The sequence below is a fragment of the Mastacembelus armatus genome, unplaced genomic scaffold (genome assembly GCF_900324485.2).
Source record: "Mastacembelus armatus unplaced genomic scaffold, fMasArm1.2, whole genome shotgun sequence".
In the NCBI taxonomy this organism is placed as follows: domain Eukaryota; kingdom Metazoa; phylum Chordata; class Actinopteri; order Synbranchiformes; family Mastacembelidae; genus Mastacembelus; species Mastacembelus armatus.
Window position 1 is genome coordinate 24,771 of NW_022872901.1, and position 24,784 is coordinate 49,554.

At 47.1% G+C, this 24,784-nt stretch overlaps 1 protein-coding gene and 14 non-coding genes across 15 annotated transcripts; 1 reads left to right on the top strand and 14 right to left on the bottom strand.

Annotated features, from left to right (window-relative positions):
* Positions 1-384: 384 nt before the first annotated feature.
* LOC113143927 (U5 spliceosomal RNA) lies at positions 385-499 on the bottom strand. The gene has a single exon (XR_003297103.1). It is a non-coding gene; the product is annotated as a U5 spliceosomal RNA (small nuclear RNA).
* Positions 500-1,337: 838 nt separating this feature from the next.
* LOC113143931 (U6 spliceosomal RNA) lies at positions 1,338-1,444 on the bottom strand. The gene has a single exon (XR_003297107.1). It is a non-coding gene; the product is annotated as a U6 spliceosomal RNA (small nuclear RNA).
* A 731-nt stretch (positions 1,445-2,175) lies between these two features.
* On the bottom strand, positions 2,176-2,290 carry LOC113143938 (U5 spliceosomal RNA). Its single transcript, XR_003297114.1, has one exon. It is a non-coding gene; the product is annotated as a U5 spliceosomal RNA (small nuclear RNA).
* An 844-nt stretch (positions 2,291-3,134) lies between these two features.
* On the bottom strand, positions 3,135-3,241 carry LOC113143933 (U6 spliceosomal RNA). Its single transcript, XR_003297109.1, has one exon. It is a non-coding gene; the product is annotated as a U6 spliceosomal RNA (small nuclear RNA).
* Positions 3,242-3,972: 731 nt separating this feature from the next.
* LOC113143929 (U5 spliceosomal RNA) lies at positions 3,973-4,087 on the bottom strand. The gene has a single exon (XR_003297105.1). It is a non-coding gene; the product is annotated as a U5 spliceosomal RNA (small nuclear RNA).
* Positions 4,088-4,934: 847 nt separating this feature from the next.
* Positions 4,935-5,041, bottom strand: LOC113143934 (U6 spliceosomal RNA). The gene has a single exon (XR_003297110.1). It is a non-coding gene; the product is annotated as a U6 spliceosomal RNA (small nuclear RNA).
* A 731-nt stretch (positions 5,042-5,772) lies between these two features.
* Positions 5,773-5,886, bottom strand: LOC113143928 (U5 spliceosomal RNA). Its single transcript, XR_003297104.1, has one exon. It is a non-coding gene; the product is annotated as a U5 spliceosomal RNA (small nuclear RNA).
* An 843-nt stretch (positions 5,887-6,729) lies between these two features.
* On the bottom strand, positions 6,730-6,836 carry LOC113143935 (U6 spliceosomal RNA). Its single transcript, XR_003297111.1, has one exon. It is a non-coding gene; the product is annotated as a U6 spliceosomal RNA (small nuclear RNA).
* A 731-nt stretch (positions 6,837-7,567) lies between these two features.
* LOC113143941 (U5 spliceosomal RNA) lies at positions 7,568-7,682 on the bottom strand. Its single transcript, XR_003297116.1, has one exon. It is a non-coding gene; the product is annotated as a U5 spliceosomal RNA (small nuclear RNA).
* Positions 7,683-8,524: 842 nt separating this feature from the next.
* On the bottom strand, positions 8,525-8,631 carry LOC113143936 (U6 spliceosomal RNA). Its single transcript, XR_003297112.1, has one exon. It is a non-coding gene; the product is annotated as a U6 spliceosomal RNA (small nuclear RNA).
* A 731-nt stretch (positions 8,632-9,362) lies between these two features.
* On the bottom strand, positions 9,363-9,477 carry LOC113143942 (U5 spliceosomal RNA). The gene has a single exon (XR_003297117.1). It is a non-coding gene; the product is annotated as a U5 spliceosomal RNA (small nuclear RNA).
* An 842-nt stretch (positions 9,478-10,319) lies between these two features.
* Positions 10,320-10,426, bottom strand: LOC113143937 (U6 spliceosomal RNA). Its single transcript, XR_003297113.1, has one exon. It is a non-coding gene; the product is annotated as a U6 spliceosomal RNA (small nuclear RNA).
* A 731-nt stretch (positions 10,427-11,157) lies between these two features.
* On the bottom strand, positions 11,158-11,272 carry LOC113143943 (U5 spliceosomal RNA). The gene has a single exon (XR_003297118.1). It is a non-coding gene; the product is annotated as a U5 spliceosomal RNA (small nuclear RNA).
* Positions 11,273-12,114: 842 nt separating this feature from the next.
* Positions 12,115-12,221, bottom strand: LOC113143939 (U6 spliceosomal RNA). The gene has a single exon (XR_003297115.1). It is a non-coding gene; the product is annotated as a U6 spliceosomal RNA (small nuclear RNA).
* A 4,716-nt stretch (positions 12,222-16,937) lies between these two features.
* LOC113143926 (uncharacterized) lies at positions 16,938-19,151 on the top strand. Its single transcript, XM_026329555.1, has 5 exons — positions 16,938-17,022; positions 17,139-17,817; positions 17,918-18,132; positions 18,529-18,779; positions 18,899-19,151. The coding sequence occupies exons 1-5, from the start codon at positions 16,948-16,950 to the stop codon at positions 19,149-19,151; spliced, it is 1,473 nt and encodes a 490-aa protein (XP_026185340.1). The 5' UTR covers positions 16,938-16,947.
* The last annotated feature ends 5,633 nt before the right edge of the window (positions 19,152-24,784 follow it).

A 24,784-nucleotide genomic window follows, 5' to 3' on the forward strand; every position in this document is an offset into this window, starting at 1 on the left:
AGTCAGCTCTGGGATGAGCCATACTCTGGAAATTCCTTCCTGCCAGAGCTATTTTCCGAAGCTCTTGGAGCACATCAGCCCTCAGATGTCATCTGTCTTTGACAACCAGTAAGGGGCACAAAATACAACTGGACCCAGTGGGCCGGATATCGACTTCAGACACTGGTTTGGGTGAAGGCCTCACCTGCCGACGTACTTGCTGTTTTGCCTACCTGCAGTTGACGGCTTCCATGCTGTGCTTGCTGCCTTGAATTTATCTGGAGGAGTCAAAAGCGAATCCGTTGGGGTGGATTTGGGTATGGGCCATGCTAACCTTCTCTGTATCAAACAAAGCAGCTGAAAAGCTAAAGAGACACGTTACATACAAAATTGGACAATGCTGTTAGCCCCACAACACAGTCGGGCATCAAAAAATTCACTTATACTCTTGCTGTTCCTCTCCACGGAAGTCTTTAGTAAAAGGCGAAAGACTTATACGATTTGAAGAGAAACAAGAGCGGACTGCTGAGATGGCCTCAAAGTCCTGGACCCCATTCTCTGTCTTACTACCCTCTGTTCCGGTTCATGGCTCTGTAGACTAACAATTGAATTCCTATGTACATCAGTATAATTAACCATCTGCAAATTCCCCATTAAGGGTAGTCCCAGTTGCACATCACAATATCTAGGGGGAAAAATGCTCTTTGAGCTGTCCCTGTAATTATGAGGATCTTCATTCATTCTGCACACACCAAAAGTCCAAAAACGCCATGACAAAAAGGGGGGCGGTCAAGGACTTGTCATTAAGGTTGTAGGCTAAGGCAGGAAAACTGAAATTCCCCCCGGTGACAGACCCCATACAAACTACAAGCCTCTCAGACAAGCCTTACCTAGGTAAAGACAGGAAAAGCTAACAAAATAGGAGTCCCAATCAGGGAGTCCAGACCAGAGCCTGACAGCTCTGGGATAAGCAATCCATCCATCCATCCATCCATCCGTTATCTATACCTGCTCACTCCTATTTTGGGTCACAGGGATCTGTTGGAGCCTATCCCAGCTCTCTTTGTGCGAAAGGCAGGGGTACATCCTGGACAGGTCACGAGTTCATGTCAGTTTAGGATGAGCCAGTAAGGGGCACAAAATACCTGCAGTTGACGGCTTCTATAACACCCGCAGTTGACGGCTTCTATGCTGTGCTTGCTGCCTTGCATTTATCTGGAGAAGTCAAAAGCAAGTCCATTGGGGTGGATTTGGATGTAATAGGTCCTGCCCAAGGCGCAATAGCTTTGCAGAGGTTGCAGTGAATTCCAGCCACCTACACAGGACACAGCTCACTCAGAAGTGTTGGAAAACAAGGCAAAATGTGGAAACGCTTCACGAATTTGCGTGTCATCCTTTCGCAGGGGCCATGCTAATCTTCTCTGTATCGATTCCAATTTATCATATGTGCTGCCTAAGCAAGCACACTAATGGCACTATGATGAGTGCCTTTTGACCCCCTGCTGGAGAGATGACATTTTCACAGTGGTGTCTATGGAAGGGCTGTAGGTGGCAGACTTGTGTATCAAAAGAGCTTCACAGGAGCCACAACGGCAATTCTCCTCCTTCTATCATTAACATCTTTTCAGAAGCTGCACATACTGCCTGCATAGTTTGTAGAGAAACAAATGTTCAAAAACACCTTGACCATAAAAAGGGGGCCGACCAGAACTTGCCCTTCAGCCTACATGCTAATGCAGGAAAACTGAACTTACGCCCATGACAGGCCCCGTACAAACGGTAAAGCTCTCAGGCAAAGAATTCTCTCTGCAGAGTCAGCTCTGGGATGAGCCATACTCTGGAAATTCCTTCCTGCCAGAGCTATTTTCCGAAGCTCTTGGAGCACATCAGCCCTCAGATGTCATCTGTCTTTGACAACCAGTAAGGGGCACAAAATACAACTGGACCCAGTGGGCCGGATATCGACTTCAGACACTGGTTTGGGTGAAGGCCTCACCTGCCGATGTACTTGCTGTTTTGCCTACCTGCAGTTGACGGCTTCCATGCTGTGCTTGCTGCCTTGAATTTATCTGAAGGAGTCAAAAGCGAATCCGTTGGGGTGGATTTGGGTATGGGCCATGCTAACCTTCTCTGTATCAAACAAAGCAGCTGAAAAGCTAAAGAGACACGTTACATACAAAATTGGACAATGCTGTTAGCCCCACAATACAGTCGGGCATCAAAAAATTCACTTAAACTCTTGCTGTTCCTCTCCACGGAAATCTTTAGTAAAAGGCGAAAGACTTATACGATTTGAAGAGAAACAAGAGCGGACTGCTGAGACGGCCTCAAAGTCCTGGACCCCATTCTCTGTCTTACTACCCTCTGTTCCGGTTCATGGCTCTGTAGACTAACAATTGAATTCCTATGTACATCAGTATAATTAACCATCTGCAAATTCCCCATTAAGGGTAGTCCCAGTTGCACATCACAATATCTAGGGGGGAAAATGCTCTTTGAGCTGTCCCTGTAATTATGAGGATCTTCATTCATTCTGCACACACCAAAAGTCCAAAAACGCCATGACAAAAAGGGGGGCGGTCAAGGACTTGCCATTAAGGTTGTAGGCTAAGGCAGGAAAACTGAAATTCCCCCCGGTGACAGACCCCATACAAACTACAAGCCTCTCAGACAAGCCTTACCTAGGTAAAGACAGGAAAAGCTAACAAAATAGGAGTCCCAATCAGGGAGTCCAGACCAGAGCCTGACAGCTCTGGGATAAGCAATCCATCCATCATCATCCATCCATCCATCCGTTATCTATACCTGCTCACTCCTATTTTGGGTCACAGGGATCTGTTGGAGCCTATCCCAGCTCTCTTTGTGCGAAAGGCAGGGGTACATCCTGGACAGGTCACGAGTTCATGTCAGTTTAGGATGAGCCAGTAAGGGGCACAAAATACCTGCAGTTGACGGCTTCTATAACACCCGCAGTTGACGGCTTCTATGCTGTGCTTGCTGCCTTGCATTTATCTGGAGAAGTCAAAAGCAAGTCCATTGGGGTGGATTTGGATGTAATAGGTCCTGCCCAAGGCGCAATAGCTTTGCAGAGGTTGCAGTGAATTCCAGCCACCTACACAGGACACAGCTCACTCAGAAGTGTTGGAAAACAAGGCAAAATGTGGAAACGCTTCACGAATTTGCGTGTCATCCTTTCGCAGGGGCCATGCTAATCTTCTCTGTATCGATTCCAATTTATCATATGTGCCGCCTAAGCAAGCACACTAACGGCACTATGATGAGTGCCTTTTGACCCCCTGCTGGAGAGATGACATTTTCACAGTGGTGTCTATGGAAGGGCTGTAGGTGGCAGACTTGTGTATCAAAAGAGCTTCACAGGAGCCACAACGGCAATTCTCCTCCTTCTATCATTAACATCTTTTCAGAAGCTGCACATACTGCCTGCATAGTTTGTAGAGAAACAAATGTTCAAAAACACCTTGACCATAAAAAGGGGGCCGACCAGAACTTGCCCTTCAGCCTACATGCTAATGCAGGAAAACTGAACTTACGCCCATGACAGGCCCCGTACAAACGGTAAAGCTCTCAGGCAAAGAATTCTCTCTGCAGAGTCAGCTCTGGGATGAGCCATACTCTGGAAATTCCTTCCTGCCAGAGCTATTTTCCGAAGCTCTTGGAGCACATCAGCCCTCAGATGTCATCTGTCTTTGACAACCAGTAAGGGGCACAAAATACAACTGGACCCAGTGGGCCGGATATCGACTTGAGACACTGGCTTGGGTGAAGGCCTCACCTGCCGACGTACTTGCTGTTTTGCCTACCTGCAGTTGACGGCTTCCATGCTGTGCTTGCTGCCTTGAATTTATCTGGAGGAGTCAAAAGCGAATCCGTTGGGGTGGATTTGGGTGTGGGCCATGCTAATCTTCTCTGTATCAAACAAAGCAGCTGAAAAGCTAAAGAGACACGTAACATACAAAATTGGACAATGCTGTTAGCCCCAAAATACAGTCGGGCATCAAAAAATTCACTTATACTCTTGCTGTTCCTCTCCACGGAAGTCTTTAGTAAAAGGCGAAAGACTTATACGATTTGAATAGAAACAAGAGCGGACTGCTGAGATGGCCTCAAAGTCCTGGACCCCATTCTCTGTCTTACTACCCTCTGTTCCGGTTCATGGCTCTGTAGACTAACAATTGAATTCCTATGTACATCAGTATAATTAACCATCTGCAAATTCCCCATTAAGGGTAGTCCCAGTTGCACATCACAATATCTAGGGGGAAAAAATGCTCTTTGAGCTGTCCCTGTAATTATGAGGATCTTCATTCATTCTGCACACACCAAAAGTCCAAAAACGCCATGACAAAAAGGGGGGCGGTCAAGGACTTGCCATTAAGGTTGTAGGCTAAGGCAGGAAAACTGAAATTCCCCCCGGTGACAGACCCCATACAAACTACAAGCCTCTCAGACAAGCCTTACCTAGGTAAAGACAGGAAAAGCTAACAAAATAGGAGTCCCAATCAGGGAGTCCAGACCAGAGCCTGACAGCTCTGGGATAAGCAATCCATCCATCCATCCATCCATCCATCCATCCGTTATCTATACCTGCTCACTCCTATTTTGGGTCACAGGGATCTGTTGGAGCCTATCCCAGCTCTCTTTGTGCGAAAGGCAGGGGTACATCCTGGACAGGTCACGAGTTCATGTCAGTTTAGGATGAGCCAGTAAGGGGCACAAAATACCTGCAGTTGACGGCTTCTATAACACCCGCAGTTGACGGCTTCTATGCTGTGCTTGCTGCCTTGCATTTATCTGGAGAAGTCAAAAGCAAGTCCATTGGGGTGGATTTGGATGTAATAGGTCCTGCCCAAGGCGCAATAGCTTTGCAGAGGTTGCAGTGAATTCCAGCCACCTACACAGGACACAGCTCACTCAGAAGTGTTGGAAAACAAGGCAAAATGTGGAAACGCTTCACGAATTTGCGTGTCATCCTTTCGCAGGGGCCATGCTAATCTTCTCTGTATCGATTCCAATTTATCATATGTGCCGCCTAAGCAAGCACACTAACGGCACTATGATGAGTGCCTTTTGACCCCCTGCTGGAGAGATGACATTTTCACAGTGGTGTCTATGGAAGGGCTGTAGGTGGCAGACTTGTGTATCAAAAGAGCTTCACAGGAGCCACAACGGCAATTCTCCTCCTTCTATCATTAACATCTTTTCAGAAGCTGCACATACTGCCTGCATAGTTTGTAGAGAAACAAATGTTCAAAAACACCTTGACCATAAAAAGGGGGCCGACCAGAACTTGCCCTTCAGCCTACATGCTAATGCAGGAAAACTGAACTTACGCCCATGACAGGCCCCGTACAAACGGTAAAGCTCTCAGGCAAAGAATTCTCTCTGCAGAGTCAGCTCTGGGATGAGCCATACTCTGGAAATTCCTTCCTGCCAGAGCTATTTTCCGAAGCTCTTGGAGCACATCAGCCCTCAGATGTCATCTGTCTTTGACAACCAGTAAGGGGCACAAAATACAACTGGACCCAGTGGGCCGGATATCGACTTGAGACACTGGTTTGGGTGAAGGCCTCACCTGCCGACGTACTTGCTGTTTTGCCTACCTGCAGTTGACGGCTTCCATGCTGTGCTTGCTTCCTTGAATTTATCTGGAGGAGTCAAAAGCGAATCCGTTGGGGTGGATTTGGGTATGGGCCATGCTAACCTTCTCTGTATCAAACAAAGCAGCTGAAAAGCTAAAGAGACACGTTACATACAAAATTGGACAATGCTGTTAGCCCCGAACACAGTCGGGCATCAAAAAATTCACTTATACTCTTGCTGTTCCTCTCCACGGAAGTCTTTAGTAAAAGGCGAAAAACTTATACGATTTGAAGAGAAACAAGAGCGGACTGCTGAGACGGCCTCAAAGTCCTGGACCCCATTCTCTGTCTTACTACCCTCTGTTCCGGTTCATGGCTCTGTAGACTAACAATTGAATTCCTATGTACATCAGTATAATTAACCATCTGCAAATTCCCCATTAAGGGTAGTCCCAGTTGCACATCACAATATCTAGGGGGAAAAATGCTCTTTGAGCTGTCCCTGTAATTATGAGGATCTTCATTCATTCTGCACACACCAAAAGTCCAAAAACTCCATGACAAAAAGGGGGGGCGGTCAAGGACTTGCCATTAAGGTTGTAGGCTAAGGCAGGAAAACTGAAATTCCCCCCGGTGACAGACCCCATACAAACTACAAGCCTCTCAGACAAGCCTTACCTAGGTAAAGACAGGAAAAGCTAACAAAATAGGAGTCCCAATCAGGGAGTCCAGACCAGAGCCTGACAGCTCTGGGATAAGCAATCCATCCATCCATCCATCCATCCATCCGTTATCTATACCTGCTCACTCCTATTTTGGGTCACAGGGATCTGTTGGAGCCTATCCCAGCTCTCTTTGTGCGAAAGGCAGGGGTACATCCTGGACAGGTCACGAGTTCATGTCAGTTTAGGATGAGCCAGTAAGGGGCACAAAATACCTGCAGTTGACGGCTTCTATAACACCCGCAGTTGACGGCTTCTATGCTGTGCTTGCTGCCTTGCATTTATCTGGAGAAGTCAAAAGCAAGTCCATTGGGGTGGATTTGGATGTAATAGGTCCTGCCCAAGGCGCAATAGCTTTGCAGAGGTTGCAGTGAATTCCAGCCACCTACACAGGACACAGCTCACTCAGAAGTGTTGGAAAACAAGGCAAAATGTGGAAACGCTTCACGAATTTGCGTGTCATCCTTTCGCAGGGGCCATGCTAATCTTCTCTGTATCGATTCCAATTTATCATATGTGCCGCCTAAGCAAGCACACTAACGGCACTATGATGAGTGCCTTTTGACCCCCTGCTGGAGAGATGACATTTTCACAGTGGTGTCTATGGAAGGGCTGTAGGTGGCAGACTTGTGTATCAAAAGAGCTTCACAGGAGCCACAACGGCAATTCTCCTCCTTCTATCATTAACATCTTTTCAGAAGCTGCACATACTGCCTGCATAGTTTGTAGAGAAACAAATGTTCAAAAACACCTTGACCATAAAAAGGGGGCCGACCAGAACTTGCCCTTCAGCCTACATGCTAATGCAGGAAAACTGAACTTACGCCCATGACAGGCCCCGTACAAACGGTAAAGCTCTCAGGCAAAGAATTCTCTCTGCAGAGTCAGCTCTGGGATGAGCCATACTCTGGAAATTCCTTCCTGCCAGAGCTATTTTCCGAAGCTCTTGGAGCACATCAGCCCTCAGATGTCATCTGTCTTTGACAACCAGTAAGGGGCACAAAATACAACTGGACCCAGTGGGCCGGATATCGACTTGAGACACTGGTTTGGGTGAAGGCCTCACCTGCCGACGTACTTGCTGTTTTGCCTACCTGCAGTTGACGGCTTCCATGCTGTGCTTGCTGCCTTGAATTTATCTGGAGGAGTCAAAAGCGAATCCGTTGGGGTGGATTTGGGTATGGGCCATGCTAACCTTCTCTGTATCAAACAAAGCAGCTGAAAAGCTAAAGAGACACGTTACATACAAAATTGGACAATGCTGTTAGCCCCAAAACACAGTCGGGCATCAAAAAATTCACTTATACTCTTGCTGTTCCTCTCCACGGAAATCTTTAGTAAAAGGCGAAAGACTTATACGATTTGAAGAGAAACAAGAGCGGACTGCTGAGACGGCCTCAAAGTCCTGGACCCCATTCTCTGTCTTACTACCCTCTGTTCCGGTTCATGGCTCTGTAGACTAACAATTGAATTCCTATGTACATCAGTATAATTAACCATCTGCAAATTCCCCATTAAGGGTAGTCCCAGTTGCACATCACAATATCTAGGGGGAAAAATGCTCTTTGAGCTGTCCCTGTAATTATGAGGATCTTCATTCATTCTGCACACACCAAAAGTCCAAAAACTCCATGACAAAAAGGGGGGCGGTCAAGGACTTGCCATTAAGGTTGTAGGCTAAGGCAGGAAAACTGAAATTCCCCCCGGTGACAGACCCCATACAAACTACAAGCCTCTCAGACAAGCCTTACCTAGGTAAAGACAGGAAAAGCTAACAAAATAGGAGTCCCAATCAGGGAGTCCAGACCAGAGCCTGACAGCTCTGGGATAAGCAATCCATCCATCCATCCATCCATCCATCCGTTATCTATACCTGCTCACTCCTATTTTGGGTCACAGGGATCTGTTGGAGCCTATCCCAGCTCTCTTTGTGCGAAAGGCAGGGGTACATCCTGGACAGGTCACGAGTTCATGTCAGTTTAGGATGAGCCAGTAAGGGGCACAAAATACCTGCAGTTGACGGCTTCTATAACACCCGCAGTTGACGGCTTCTATGCTGTGCTTGCTGCCTTGCATTTATCTGGAGAAGTCAAAAGCAAGTCCATTGGGGTGGATTTGGATGTAATAGGTCCTGCCCAAGGCGCAATAGCTTTGCAGAGGTTGCAGTGAATTCCAGCCACCTACACAGGACACAGCTCACTCAGAAGTGTTGGAAAACAAGGCAAAATGTGGAAACGCTTCACGAATTTGCGTGTCATCCTTTCGCAGGGGCCATGCTAATCTTCTCTGTATCGATTCCAATTTATCATATGTGCCGCCTAAGCAAGCACACTAACGGCACTATGATGAGTGCCTTTTGACCCCCTGCTGGAGAGATGACATTTTCACAGTGGTGTCTATGGAAGGGCTGTAGGTGGCAGACTTGTGTATCAAAAGAGCTTCACAGGAGCCACAACGGCAATTCTCCTCCTTCTATCATTAACATCTTTTCAGAAGCTGCACATACTGCCTGCATAGTTTGTAGAGAAACAAATGTTCAAAAACACCTTGACCATAAAAAGGGGGCCGACCAGAACTTGCCCTTCAGCCTACATGCTAATGCAGGAAAACTGAACTTACGCCCATGACAGGCCCCGTACAAACGGTAAAGCTCTCAGGCAAAGAATTCTCTCTGCAGAGTCAGCTCTGGGATGAGCCATACTCTGGAAATTCCTTCCTGCCAGAGCTATTTTCCGAAGCTCTTGGAGCACATCAGCCCTCAGATGTCATCTGTCTTTGACAACCAGTAAGGGGCACAAAATACAACTGGACCCAGTGGGCCGGATATCGACTTGAGACACTGGTTTGGGTGAAGGCCTCACCTGCCGACGTACTTGCTGTTTTGCCTACCTGCAGTTGACGGCTTCCATGCTGTGCTTGCTGCCTTGAATTTATCTGGAGGAGTCAAAAGCGAATCCGTTGGGGTGGATTTGGGTATGGGCCATGCTAACCTTCTCTGTATCAAACAAAGCAGCTGAAAAGCTAAAGAGACACGTTACATACAAAATTGGACAATGCTGTTAGCCCCAAAACACAGTCGGGCATCAAAAAATTCACTTATACTCTTGCTGTTCCTCTCCACGGAAATCTTTAGTAAAAGGCGAAAGACTTATACGATTTGAAGAGAAACAAGAGCGGACTGCTGAGACGGCCTCAAAGTCCTGGACCCCATTCTCTGTCTTACTACCCTCTGTTCCGGTTCATGGCTCTGTAGACTAACAATTGAATTCCTATGTACATCAGTATAATTAACCATCTGCAAATTCCCCATTAAGGGTAGTCCCAGTTGCACATCACAATATCTAGGGGGAAAAATGCTCTTTGAGCTGTCCCTGTAATTATGAGGATCTTCATTCATTCTGCACACACCAAAAGTCCAAAAACTCCATGACAAAAAGGGGGGCGGTCAAGGACTTGCCATTAAGGTTGTAGGCTAAGGCAGGAAAACTGAAATTCCCCCCGGTGACAGACCCCATACAAACTACAAGCCTCTCAGACAAGCCTTACCTAGGTAAAGACAGGAAAAGCTAACAAAATAGGAGTCCCAATCAGGGAGTCCAGACCAGAGCCTGACAGCTCTGGGATAAGCAATCCATCCATCCATCCATCCATCCATCCGTTATCTATACCTGCTCACTCCTATTTTGGGTCACAGGGATCTGTTGGAGCCTATCCCAGCTCTCTTTGTGCGAAAGGCAGGGGTACATCCTGGACAGGTCACGAGTTCATGTCAGTTTAGGATGAGCCAGTAAGGGGCACAAAATACCTGCAGTTGACGGCTTCTATAACACCCGCAGTTGACGGCTTCTATGCTGTGCTTGCTGCCTTGCATTTATCTGGAGAAGTCAAAAGCAAGTCCATTGGGGTGGATTTGGATGTAATAGGTCCTGCCCAAGGCGCAATAGCTTTGCAGAGGTTGCAGTGAATTCCAGCCACCTACACAGGACACAGCTCACTCAGAAGTGTTGGAAAACAAGGCAAAATGTGGAAACGCTTCACGAATTTGCGTGTCATCCTTTCGCAGGGGCCATGCTAATCTTCTCTGTATCGATTCCAATTTATCATATGTGCCGCCTAAGCAAGCACACTAACGGCACTATGATGAGTGCCTTTTGACCCCCTGCTGGAGAGATGACATTTTCACAGTGGTGTCTATGGAAGGGCTGTAGGTGGCAGACTTGTGTATCAAAAGAGCTTCACAGGAGCCACAACGGCAATTCTCCTCCTTCTATCATTAACATCTTTTCAGAAGCTGCACATACTGCCTGCATAGTTTGTAGAGAAACAAATGTTCAAAAACACCTTGACCATAAAAAGGGGGCCGACCAGAACTTGCCCTTCAGCCTACATGCTAATGCAGGAAAACTGAACTTACGCCCATGACAGGCCCCGTACAAACGGTAAAGCTCTCAGGCAAAGAATTCTCTCTGCAGAGTCAGCTCTGGGATGAGCCATACTCTGGAAATTCCTTCCTGCCAGAGCTATTTTCCGAAGCTCTTGGAGCACATCAGCCCTCAGATGTCATCTGTCTTTGACAACCAGTAAGGGGCACAAAATACAACTGGACCCAGTGGGCCGGATATCGACTTGAGACACTGGTTTGGGTGAAGGCCTCACCTGCCGACGTACTTGCTGTTTTGCCTACCTGCAGTTGACGGCTTCCATGCTGTGCTTGCTGCCTTGAATTTATCTGGAGGAGTCAAAAGCGAATCCGTTGGGGTGGATTTGGGTATGGGCCATGCTAACCTTCTCTGTATCAAACAAAGCAGCTGAAAAGCTAAAGAGACACGTTACATACAAAATTGGACAATGCTGTTAGCCCCAAAACACAGTCGGGCATCAAAAAATTCACTTATACTCTTGCTGTTCCTCTCCACGGAAATCTTTAGTAAAAGGCGAAAGACTTATACGATTTGAAGAGAAACAAGAGCGGACTGCTGAGACGGCCTCAAAGTCCTGGACCCCATTCTCTGTCTTACTACCCTCTGTTCCGGTTCATGGCTCTGTAGACTAACAATTGAATTCCTATGTACATCAGTATAATTAACCATCTGCAAATTCCCCATTAAGGGTAGTCCCAGTTGCACATCACAATATCTAGGGGGAAAAATGCTCTTTGAGCTGTCCCTGTAATTATGAGGATCTTCATTCATTCTGCACACACCAAAAGTCCAAAAACTCCATGACAAAAAGGGGGGCGGTCAAGGACTTGCCATTAAGGTTGTAGGCTAAGGCAGGAAAACTGAAATTCCCCCCGGTGACAGACCCCATACAAACTACAAGCCTCTCAGACAAGCCTTACCTAGGTAAAGACAGGAAAAGCTAACAAAATAGGAGTCCCAATCAGGGAGTCCAGACCAGAGCCTGACAGCTCTGGGATAAGCAATCCATCCATCCATCCATCCATCCATCCGTTATCTATACCTGCTCACTCCTATTTTGGGTCACAGGGATCTGTTGGAGCCTATCCCAGCTCTCTTTGTGCGAAAGGCAGGGGTACATCCTGGACAGGTCACGAGTTCATGTCAGTTTAGGATGAGCCAGTAAGGGGCACAAAATACCTGCAGTTGACGGCTTCTATAACACCCGCAGTTGACGGCTTCTATGCTGTGCTTGCTGCCTTGCATTTATCTGGAGAAGTCAAAAGCAAGTCCATTGGGGTGGATTTGGATGTAATAGGTCCTGCCCAAGGCGCAATAGCTTTGCAGAGGTTGCAGTGAATTCCAGCCACCTACACAGGACACAGCTCACTCAGAAGTGTTGGAAAACAAGGCAAAATGTGGAAACGCTTCACGAATTTGCGTGTCATCCTTTCGCAGGGGCCATGCTAATCTTCTCTGTATCGATTCCAATTTATCATATGCGCCGCCTAAGCAAGCACACTAACGGCACTATGATGAGTGCCTTTTGACCCCCTGCTGGAGAGATGACATTTTCACAGTGGTGTCTATGGAAGGGCTGTAGGTGGCAGACTTGTGTATCAAAAGAGCTTCACAGGAGCCACAACGGCAATTCTCCTCCTTCTATCATTAACATCTTTTCAGAAGCTGCACATACTGCCTGCATAGTTTGTAGAGAAACAAATGTTCAAAAACACCTTGACCATAAAAAGGGGGCCGACCAGAACTTGCCCTTCAGCCTACATGCTAATGCAGGAAAACTGAACTTACGCCCATGACAGGCCCCGTACAAACGGTAAAGCTTGTACGGCTTCTATAACACCCGCAGTTGACGGCTTCTATGCTGTGCTTGCTGCCTTGCATTTATCTGGAGAAGTCAAAAGCAAGTCCATTGGGGTGGATTTGGATGTAATAGGTCCTGCCCAAGGCGCAATAGCTTTGCAGAGGTTGCAGTGAATTCCAGCCACTTACACAGGACACAGCTCACTCAGAAGTGTTGGAAAACAAGGCAAAATGTGGAAACGCTTCACGAATTTGCGTGTCATCCTTGCGCCTTCGAAAGAAAGATGTATGCTGTTCCGGAGTTCTACTTTTTGCCCCATCTTTGCTTTCCTATTGGTCAATCCTAAAAGTGCCACAAGAAACTCGCAATCACTGATTGGTTGATTTCTACTGTCTTCCACAATCATTGATTGGCTGAGGCGACGTAACAGAGCACGCATTTCGCTCTTCATTTCTGCTTACACCGTCGGTCGAAAAGGTACGTTCACGTCCTCGGTATAATTTCAAACGGGAATTAATATAAAGAATTGATGTGATATATTTATGAAAAACTTTAGAAAAGCATTTATTTGTTTTTAGACATATTTCACTGCTAAACGTTGACATGTAGCATTTTATACGCTGTTGTAGTGCCGTTAAACGTGTGCGCTCAGGAAATAGTACCTTTTTATGTGTTAAACTTTTTATAAAATGATTAATATCAGTCACATTAGGTTTAACCACGCTAAAACTCAACGGAAAATAATACACATCAAGTTAATACCGGACTTTGCCGTGTGCCGTGTGCGTAAAATCAGTAAAGATGTGTACCTCTATTCATTCTAATGTTTTACCGTGTACCATTAAAACAGGATTATATGTTTTTAATATATGGCAACGGATGTAAAAGTTGTTGTCTTTACGGTTAATGCGGTTAATGTTATACGTATAATGTTGTTATACGTACTTTAGTTACTTCAGCTGGTATTACAGTACCAGGAGGAGTAACGTGCAACACGTTTCCCTCCCCCACAGCTGTGAAATTAACAGACTGTGTTTTTCACTGGTGGAAATAAGCGAAATGGTGCTCAGATACTGGTCATTACATTTCATTACATATGTATTATGTTTCCCCTCACTTGGTAATATGACACACATTGCACAAAGCCTTTGTTCTCTCTCTCTATATATACAAATATGTGTATGTGTGTGTGTGTGTGTGTGTGTGTGTGTGTGTGTGTGTGGGTGGGTGGTTTTTTGTTTCACCTTACTCTACTCTTTCCTTATTTCATTTTACCTTTACCACTAGTTGTTTAAACTGCAGCAGGCATTATAAAGTGTGTATTCATCTGATGCTCAACACATTTTCTTTTCTATTTTTATGCAGAATGGATCACCATCCAGTGTTTCGCTTGGAGCCTATGTCGTCTGAGCTCACCCTCAGACCTTCACCCGAAGCGCTAAGGGTGGCCCAAGACTATCACAGGCAAGGGTCATCTGGGACATGGAGGGTGTAGGCCCCTGAAACGGTGAGGGAGGAGGCAAAGGCTCGTGTCGTACGAGGAGGAGGAGACCCCAGGAGTCGGCCTCTGGTGCTCAGTGAGAGTGAGCTCCAGTTTGGGCAATACCGGGGTCAAACCTTTAAGTGGCTGTTAAGCTACGACGTGGGTTACATGATGGCACTGTTGGCATCACACCGCAGGGAGCGAGAGAGTGGTGACACGTCCCAGACCCCACTCATGATCAATAAAGATGAGCTGGCCAGTTACGCTCAGCTGTTCCCTCGTGTGGTGGCTGCCATCCAGGAGTCCTGTGCCACTCAGGGGACTGTGTCCATTAGGAGCCAGGACCGCAGGCTGGTGCGCTTTGGAGCTCATGCAGGGAAAACATATGTCTCCCTGTATGAATCTAAAGACAGCGAGTGCCAGACGTAAGTGTCGTCACACAGATGACAAAATGTGTGGTGATGTGTGTCCAGAGGTAGAGAATGTTTTGTGTTGTGTTTTTAGCTACCTACAATGGCTGAAAAGGCAGAATGTGAAGCCAGGCTCAAAGATGCATGCCCTGAAGACCTACGTGCTGGTGCGGGATCAAGAAAAGATGCCACCAGCACGACAAGCACCAGCACTAGCATCAGCACGAGCACAGTCAACACGAGCACCAACAGTAAAAGCAGCAAGGCCATCAATCTCAGCACTAACATCTGCACCACCAACACTGGCTGGCCCTTTCTCTCAGCAGCGAGTGCCTCCTCCTCTCTCCTACGGTAAGTGGTCTGCACCATCTCATACAGCTTGAAATAAATGGAAGAAGTTTAGCAGTATGTAAACAATCTTGAAATGCGATTTTTTTTTTTATGTGTGTGTGTGTGTGTGTGTGTGTGTCTGTGTGTGTCTGAAACTAGGTGTGTCATCTTCAGATGTAGCTGACGAGGTACTCCTGATCGCTGCGAAGGAGTTTGACACTCAGCGTAAGTACACACAGACACAGAAACACTCATTTTACTTATTAAGCACTTATTACAATATGTATTTGATTCATGAATATTGACACCCTAACTTATGATAACTGATAACTGTTGTTTAAAAGTCCATGTTCTGTTGTTCATTAGCTTTCAATGGATGGATAGCGTCAAAGGATGTAATGTCAGTGGTGTTGAGGTAATATGAATTGTGAACATGACCAGGTAAGGTGGGCAGCTGCTGGGCAATGTCTGTACCACTGTCTGTGCCATCTGCTGCTGCTGCTGCTTCCATTGTTTGCTCTCATGTCTCAGCCTCCTTGAATCACATTTTGCATGAACTTCATTGTCCTGAGTCAGTGCGCTTTCACCGTGCCTCTCTGTGTTCCTCTCTGTAGTAATACAGCGCATGTGTGACACTGTGTCACTGGTAGTCATGCTGTACCTGTAGAGCTACTGCTAACATAGTAGTGTGAACAGCTTTGCAGTTAACGGCCATGTCTTGTATAATATTTTTACAGCTTTTATTCTCATGTCCTTTCTCGCTGGCACTGTCAGAGGGATAACCTGCATTATGTGATCCACTAATAATCAGTAAGTCCAGGACCGATACACTTCTCAGTGTATGAATAGAAGTTAGAGTTAGTAACTTATGTCTCAGCATGTGATGTTACAGTGTCACTGTCAGCACACATATGATTATTTGTTGCCCCTGCAGTTGCGGCCGATGCCTCGCCAGCTGTCACTCTGGGTGGAAGCTCACCGGCTGAAGACAGAGGCCCACAGCTGCGGAAACGTGTAACAATTGACCTCTCGCCGTTGCCTGTTGCGAGACCACCAGCAGAAGTAAGTTCTCCCCTGCAAACACATATGAAATTTGAACTGCCCTTTCCTGTTTCATTTGGCTGTGTGTGTGTGTGTGTGTGTGTGTGTTGTTATTTGATTTACTGTGACAAGGGATTGTCCTACTGTTGTAGTTGCTGCCAGCTACCTGGAGACAGACGCTGCCTGAAGAGCAGCATGAGTGGCTGGGCCGGGCTTTATTCACAACAAATGCCAGGGGCCAGACGGTCCTCACCACAGATCTCCGCCTCTGGTGGTACCCCCCTGGGCCCAGGCTTCTGTACACTCAGCCACCCACCTCGAGCTTCCCTTTCTTCCAGCGCCCATTCTTCTTGTGGATGCCATACAAGATGTGGGCATACAAGCTCAAGTGCCCCACTTGCCACAATAAGTTGACGGGCGCCGGGCTTTACAAGACCATCCGCAGGGTCTTGGACCTAGAGGGCTGGTATTTCATGGGCACTGAGTACCTGGAATGCAGCGCCTGTCATAAAAAGATAGCGGCGTGGGCACAGGACATCTTGGACCAGCTGGATCCCGCACACCAGGAGCAGTTCCCGGCTGTTCTGACATACAAGTAAGCTCTTTACTGTTATGACGCAGTTAAACAAAAGTCACCACAGTGGAATCCTGTCATTAAACACATGGAGGTTAGCTGTCAGCAGTGCAGTATAGGTGTAAACATGAGCCCACTGTTCATCCCATGCCATGCTTCTCTTCCTCCCAGGTTGTCCTGTCATAAGTCACTGATTGGGCTGTTAAGGGAGCGCACTCTGGGCAACAGTGCGACTCGCCTCCACTCCTCACTGGTGGAGGAGCACACCAGAGACTGGATGGTGCAGAGCATGCAGTACCTGTCTGTGCTTCGCAAATTCAAGACACTGGGTTTGGCACCACAAGGGCCGGTGTCAGTTCCACCCATGACCCCAGTGCCTACTGTGCCCTGGCTTATTTTAGTGTACGTCAGGGACGCCCTGAGCAGGCTGGAGGAGACAAAAGCCAGGGTCACCTCTGTTTTTGGCGACATCCTAAAGATGGACTCCACCAAGAAGGCAAGCTATAATTCTCTGGTCATGACAAGTGTTGAGCATATTGGTATTACAGGTTTTTAATCCCTGACTGAACTTCTGCTGTCCGTCCAGATGACCAAGAAGCTTGCGGGTAGTGCTGCTGGTACGGCTGCCTGGGTCACCAATGTGGGCAACGAGCACGGGCAGGTATGGCAGTGCACGGTATTTTTGTTTATATTTTTGTTTAATATTTGATGGGCTGTATGAGATCTGCTCGAACAGCTGATAACCCCGTGGTTGCTTTCTGCTCTGCTCAATGACAGGTGCTCATGTCTGTCCTCACCGCCGCTGAGGGGGATGGACTGTTGCCCATGGCGGCCGGGCTGATGCAGCGGTACCGTGAAGCCCAAGAGCCTCCTCCACGTGTGCTTTATGTGGACAGGGAATGCTGCTCCCTCACAGGACAAACGAAGGTGGTGGCCATGTTTCATGAGTGGGACAGGCTGGTAGTCAGGCTGGATGTGCGGCGCTTCGCTCGAGGTGTCACAACTGAGAGCCACCATTTCTATGGTCAGTTTATGGCGCGGCTGTCCTACTCCATCTTTGAGTGGGACAAAGATGACATTGCTCGCCGGGAAAAGGCCAACATGTCCAAGGAGGGGGAGAGGATCACCAAGTTGTCCTCCCGGGAGGTTGCACGTCACTGCCACCGCCGCACACGGGGTGTCCCCGAGACAGAGCGGCTCATACAGGAGCTGCTCGACGCATTCTGGGACGTGAAGGACGACTTGGGTGTGCCACTCATCGACCACGCACAGATGGAGGAGATATGGAGCACACAGCGGCGTCATCTCCACTGCATCCAGGACCCTCAGGGAGTGGAGCTCTACACAAAGACGGGGGAGATAAGGAGGGGAGGCATCAGGCTTCCCGTCTATCGGTGTGCCAGAGGCTCCACTTCCCTGGAGTCCTTCCACCTTCACCTGTGCCGGTTCATTCCAGGTGAGTGTTTTAATCCCCCACTGTCACAAGGACAAAAGAGGTGATGCTGCTGCCAAGCGTATATTTAATGTTTGTTCCGTCATTTACTCTCTGTTTTAAGGCAATTCAGCCAGTGCCCTACACTTCCAAGTGTACCTGCTGGAGGGCCTGGCCAGGTGGAATGAAAACCGTGCTCGCGCTGCAGTGGAGGGCGCCCCACGGACAAGGACACACTGCTACAATGCTACAGCACAGCTTCGACCAGCTCACCCAGGAGTTCGTGGGTCACACCATGGTAGAAAACTACACCAAGCCCACAGAGAGTACACTGGTAAGGTAAGGACCGGGAGCTCTGGTTTTAACTGTCACGCCTGATTCGAGAGTTACCTGACCTGACTGACGGTGTGTGTTCTGTTCTGTTTTGTCTAGGGGAACTTATTGGCGTGGAATACCTGTTCTCCTGCTGTGGCCCCTGCCCCTGCAACTTCATCACTTAGGTGTGTTATGTTTTGTGATGGGGCTGTTGGTGTTATGTTTTATCTTCTCTTAAAACTACTTCTACTATCATTAGTGCTACTTCATGACATGTGTCTTGTTTTGTGATGTTTTCACGTGCTGCTGTGCTGCTGTTGCAATTTCAGAACTGCTATTCAGGATGAAAAAAAAATAAAAAATTCAGCACGGCCAGGCCAAACTTAAATTCTATCTTAGCCTGACTCGTCTGTGTTTTAGGATGTAATCGGGCCAGATGGACTGGGTGGATACCAGCACGTCACTGCTCTTGCCCATACCCTCGTGGAGCTGCTTCACCAGGCGTTTGTGCCACAGCACCAAGCCTGGCAGATTGTTGAACTGTGGCTGAAGCTGACCGACAGGGACAAAGCAGCGGTGTCCTTTCCCCCATGCCACCAGGACCGGTTGGTCAAGGGGCGTTTTAAAACCTCTCGGTCAGCACACACACCTGGTGTGGACAGTGTGCAACGGTGAGACTTACCTGCATATAACAGTTAACACTCTGTCTTCCATGTGCTTTATAATTATGCTCTAGCATGGTGTGTTTCTGTGTGTGTGTTTCTGTGTGTGTGCGTGCGTGCGTGAATAGTGCATTTCTGGGAAAAGGTGCAGGGGCAGCACAGACACCAAAGGCCAGCAGGCTGGTCGAGGCCATGTTTGTGGAGCTCTGCCAAGTCCACTACGAGGGACGTACGATCGCTGGGGTCCGGGTGAACCGCTGGGGTGTCATCATGAGGGAATATAACACCATAAGAGACATTGTTGTGAGCTGCCAGACCCTCATGGCGAACACCAGCATCAATCTCTTTCTGGTCAACCAACGCACCCTCATGCAGTGGTAAGACTTAGTTCGATCGCTTTGTGCATCATGTAGACAATGAGGCTGCCTGCCCACACATAATCAATGTTTCTTTATCAAACAGGCACACCGAGAGAAGCAAGCAAAAGACCAGGGAGTTCATACTGAGCGCTATACCAGGGCCGAGTGCACCCGCAACAGCTGCACAGAGCCTTCCACCACACAGGCCTCTATTGACACAGCCTGTGAAGCCCAAACAACCCTTCCACCACCACCTCCCCGACGACGCCTCTGGTCAGGCTGCCACCCACCGCGGGCCTCTCGCGCCGGCCCTCTACCACTTAATTTCAGGGCCTTCTGCCACTGAACCCTCATCCTCAAATAGCACTTCTGCTACTTCCACCACCACCACCACCAGCAGCAGCAGCAGCACAATTTCAAAATCTGGCACTGCTGCTTCTGCCTCCACCACTTCCACTGCTGCCTCTGCTTCTCCTTCGTCCTCTGTCCCTCATCCCGTGACTCCCACCACAGCCTGGCAGAGGAAGGTGAGGGAGAAGCTGAGGGAGGAAGAGGAGCGTCGAGCACAGTTAATGGGTGTCTTCCTTAAATCACCCAGGAAGAACTTTGAACATTACCGTTGCCGGCGCTGTGGCCAGCCAAAGACTAAACAATACGGTCACAGCCGCTATAAAGGAGAGCACTTTTGTTCAAAGGCTGAGGGTCGCTCTGTAGAGGACTGGCTGGAGGAGAAGAAGAGGAAAAATCCAGACAGTGAGTCATCTCTACATGCTAACATAATATTTTTTTGTTGTTTTTGTTTTGTTTTTTTGTTTTTTTTTTTTTTTCAGAAATGCATTGTTTTTAATCTCTGACAATTCTTTCATGCTTTGCAGACTAAAGGCAAGATCACCTGCCTTCCTCCATGCCATCCTGAGGTGAGGTGGACATCAGCCTGACCCTCATTCCCAGTCATCACGATAAATCACCTTATTTTGTACTTCATCCTCACCCATTGTAAGTCTCTGTGTAAATGTCATCAGCCTTATGGAATCAGTCATTCACTGTGTGAAGCACTAATCTTATAATCTTATTACAATGTAATTCTTCCTATTGGCACTTCAGGTTATTTTATGGTTCAGGTTATTTTATAAATGTAAGAACTTCAGGTCATATTACTGTTAAGAAAGACAAATGCACTCACTCACATATACAAACGGTGCTTTTTATTCATCATACATCACCTGAACAACACAGCTTTTCAAAGTAATTATGTTCGTTCACTATTCTTTCTGAATGTACTGTGTAGGAACAAAACAATACCTGGTGGTACTTTTTAACCCAAACCTGAACCGCATTTCTCTTTCACTTGTACAATAAAAACAGGCCATCTGTGCTGAACTGTGGATTTTGACTCCAGCTGTTTTGTTCTCTCTGGATCCACTTATTAGTGTAGACATGCCTTGTTACACCACACAGAGGGCCTAAACCTGGAAAACACTGGACACCAGTGAATATGTTTACATGTCACACTCCCCAGGCCCACACTCAATCAACACCAGGCGTCTGACAGACACACAGGTCGATGAGCCTTCTCAAATGTAAATGACTTTGTCACCTCTGGACCCATCACCTCGGAAACGTCCTGGTGGGTCTGGTGGGTGACACCGTCGAAAGCCGATTGGCCGATGATCCAGGTGATTTTCTTCAAACATCACCTGAGCCCTCCCTCGCATGACACACAACAGGACCACTGAATTCCTGGCAAACACAAGCGATCTGACTTTGTGGGATAAGGTGACCTTTGGTTTTAATATCCAGTCATTTTACATTCACAGGCTAGTGTTTTGTGTTGTGACATCGTCACATCTTATATCTTATATCCTATTCACAGAATGAACCTGCCAAGGAAGGCCAAACAGAAGAGAAAATGGAACTGGCAGGAGCCTATTAAAGAAGAAGGTGTGTAATCTCACTATCTCAGTTCTGTTATTTGTCTTCACTGCAATTACAAAAATGTACATTTTAATACTCCGTCATCTTAACGACTACCCCTCATACTATCTATTTCAGACATTTCCTCAGAGTCAGACTTGCCCTCAGACTCAGACCAGGACTACAAGCCGTGCAAGGCAGAGACGTCCTCCTCCACCACCACCTCCGACTCCTCTTCCAGTGAGGAGGTCTTCCTCCCTTCCTCAACCTCAGCTTCTCTCTCCACGCCAGCTGACCCCTCCACATCCCGTCCATCCACCAGCAGTGCTCGAGCTGGTCCGTCCAGGATGACTATTTGGAGGAGAAAGCAAAGGCAAGAGCAGGACAGGAGGGTCCTCCAGGAGCAGGAAGAAGAGAAACCGAAGGTCCTCCAGGAGTACGGGTCCGGTGCTGCTGTAAAACCCGGCGACCCGTGTGGCATATGCGGTGGTCCCAGGACTCTGCAAGGGGGTCACGCATACTTTAAGGGCAAGTTTTACTGTGCCACTGAATGTCCCGGTGCAAAAACAGCACAAGAATGGCTGGACGAGCAGCAGGGCGGCCACGAGGGACTGCATGTCCCCAGGACCACAGCCTGGAGAATAGGTCAGAAACTTCTGAAGGACATGAAGGAGCCAGCTGGGAAAAAAAAAAGGAAGCCACAAAAGCTCAGGACGTGTCACCTGTGCGGCCTCCCCAAGCAGAAGGACTACGGCCACAGTCAGCACGAGAGAGAGCACTTCTGTGCTTTGTATGAGTGCAAGTCGGTGGAGCTTTGGCTAGCAGAGCAGAGGGTGAAGCAGGACTAAGGGGGGGGGGGGGGGGGGGGGCGGAGGCGTCTCCACTGTAATTGTTGTACATTACATTACTTATAATAATCCATTTGTTGTTGTTGTTGTTGTTGTTGTTGTTGTTGTTGCTGTTGTCGTCATTGTGTCTGCAGTTTTATTTGCTGTGTCTGTGTGTGTGGTGTTTTTAAATATATATTTAAACCTGGAGACAGAGCTTGTGTTTACATATATTTATATATATAATAATTATAATGACTCAGTCAGTTTTAAGCAATTATACATACAAACAGGTATCCAAACGATTAGAAAGACAACTAATAAATAAATCAAAAGTGGGCACACGCAGACACTTGTTAACATTAAGTGAGTGAGTGAGTGAAATGAGTAGTAGTTGTTGTTGTTTTGTTGTTGATGAAAAAGCAAAACGACGCACAAAGCAAAGCCTAGGGCAAGTTGCGCCTCCTTTCCCCGTTGACCGAAGTCAGCGAACGCGGCGGCCGCGTGGCTAATTTGCATGCCTCGAGGGCGGGGGGCGAGGGGGCAGAGCAGGAGGGGACAGTCGGCCCCGGGCGTATCGCTCCGATTTCGACGCCCGCACGTCGGTGGGGACGGGCCGGGGGCGGCGCGTCTGCTGTTTAAATCAGTGTTCATTTCACATGTTTTGAGTGTAAATGAGTTAAAATGAAGCCTCTGTGAATATTTCTGGCTGCATCTTATTGAGTTTAGAAAATGCATTATATTTATTAATGAGAAGATGATTTTTGGGCATGGGCATGATAATCCATATCCAAAGTGAATATCAACTGTACCGCTTCATGTAGTTATGTCTGTGCAACGAAACGAGTCGCAGCTGTTTCAGAGCAGTAGTTGTCATCGTTCATTGAACGAGACTGAAGCCATATAGGACAACGAGAGACGCGTCTGCTGTTTAAATCAATGTGTTCATTTCACATGTTTTGAGTGTAAATGAGTTGAAATGAAGCCTCTGTGAATATTTTTGGCAGCATCTTATTGAGTTTAGAAAATGCATTATATTAATATGACGATGATTTTTGGGCATGGGCATGATAATCCATATCCAAAGTGAATATCAACTGTACCGCTTCATGTAGTTATGTCTGTGCAACGAAACGAGTCGCAGCTGTTTCAGAGCAGTATTTGTCATCGTTCATTGAACGAGACTGAAGCCATATAGGACGAGAGAAGCGTCTGCTGTTTAAATCAGTGTTCATTTCACATGTTTTGAGTGTAAATGAGTTGAAATGAAGCCTCTGTGAATATTTCTGGCTGCACCTTATTGTTTTTAGAACATGCATTATATCATTATCATGAGGATTTTTTAATTCAAAACAAGTGGTTTTGCAGCAGGGGCGCAGAGAATTCAAAAATGACAGTGTGATCAGAGCGGGGATTGGCACCTGTGTAAAGCCGAGCAGAGTGCGGTAGGACTGGGCACGGCTTTCTGGATGTCCCCCTGAAGTTTTCGCTGGAGCCCCAGCAGTTTTCAATCATAACTGCGTTAACAGGAAAAGAAAGTTTCTCCTCCTGACCAGGACGACTGCATTGCTAGTATGCCGAGCCCAACAAATGAGCGTCAATATCCAAAGTGAATTTCACCTTCATGTATCCATTGTACCGCTTCATGTAGTTATGACTGTGCAACAAATCAAGTCGCAGCTCGTTCTGTGCTGTTGTCAGCGTTCAATGAACGAGACTGAAGCCATATAGGACAACGAGAGACGCGTCTGCTGTTTAAATCAATGTGTTCATTTGACAGGTTTTGAGTGGAAATGAGTTGAAATGAAGCCTCTGTGAATATTTTTGGCTGCACCTTATTGTTTTTAGAAAATGCATTGTATCATTATCATGAGGATTTTGTAATTCAAAACAAGTGGTTTTGCAGCAGGGGAGCAGAGAATTCATAAATGACAGTGTGATCAGAGCGGGGATTGGCACCTGTGTAAGCCGAGCATAGTGCGGTAGGACTGGGCACGGCTTTCTGGATGTCCCCCTGAAGTTTTCGCTGGAGCCCCAGCAGTTTTCAATCATGACTGCGTTAACAGGAACAGAAAGTTTCTCCTCCTGACCAGGACGACTGCATTGCTAGTATGCCGAGCCCAACAAATGAGCGTCAATATCCAAAGTGAATATCAACTTAACGTATCCATTGTACCGCTTCATGTAGTTATGACTGTGCAACGAATCAAGTCGCAGCTCGTTCTGCGCTGTAGTCAGCGTTCAATGAACGAGACTGAAGCCATATAGGACAACGAGAGACGCGTCTGCTGTTTAAATCAATGTGTTCATTTCACATGTTTTGAGTGTAAATGAGTTGAAATGAAGCCTCTGTGAATATTTTTGGCAGCATCTTATTGAGTTTAGAAAATGCATTATATTAATATGACGATGATTTTTGGGCATGGGCATGATAATCCATATCCAAAGTGAATATCAACTGTACCGCTTCATGTAGTTATGTCTGTGCAACGAAATGAGTCGCAGCTGTTTCAGAGCAGTAGTTGTCCTCGTTCATTGAACGAGACTGAAGCCATATAGGACGAGAGAAGCGTCTGCTGTTTAAATCAGTGTTCATTTCACATGTTTTGAGAGTAAATGAGTTGAAATGAAGCCTCTGTGAATACTTTTGGCTGCACCTTATTGTTTTTAGAAAATGCATTATATCATTATCATGAGGATTTTTGAATTCAAAACAAGTGGTTTTGCAGCAGGGGCGAAGAGAATTCAGAAATGACAGTGTGATCAGAGCGGGGATTGGCACCTATGTAAGCCGAGCATAGTGCGGTAGGACTGGGCACGGCTTTCTGGATGTCCCCCTGAAGTTCTCGCTGGAGCCCCAGCAGTTTTCAATCATGACTGCGTTAACAGGAACAGAAAGTTTCTGTCATGATTT

What these genes read in the sequence shown, in the direction of transcription:
- LOC113143926 (XM_026329555.1), top strand. Translation starts at nt 16,948, where the DNA reads ATGACCAAGAAGCTTGCGGGTAGTGCTGCTGGTACGGCTGCCTGGGTC. An exon ending in TGGGCAACGAGCACGGGCAG is followed by an intron (nt 17,023 to 17,138) that starts GTATGGCAGTGC and finishes GCTCAATGACAG; the next exon opens with GTGCTCATGTCTGTCCTCAC. An exon ending in ACAGAGAGTACACTGGTAAG is followed by an intron (nt 18,133 to 18,528) that starts GTAAGGACCGGG and finishes TCTGTGTTTTAG; the next exon opens with GATGTAATCGGGCCAGATGG.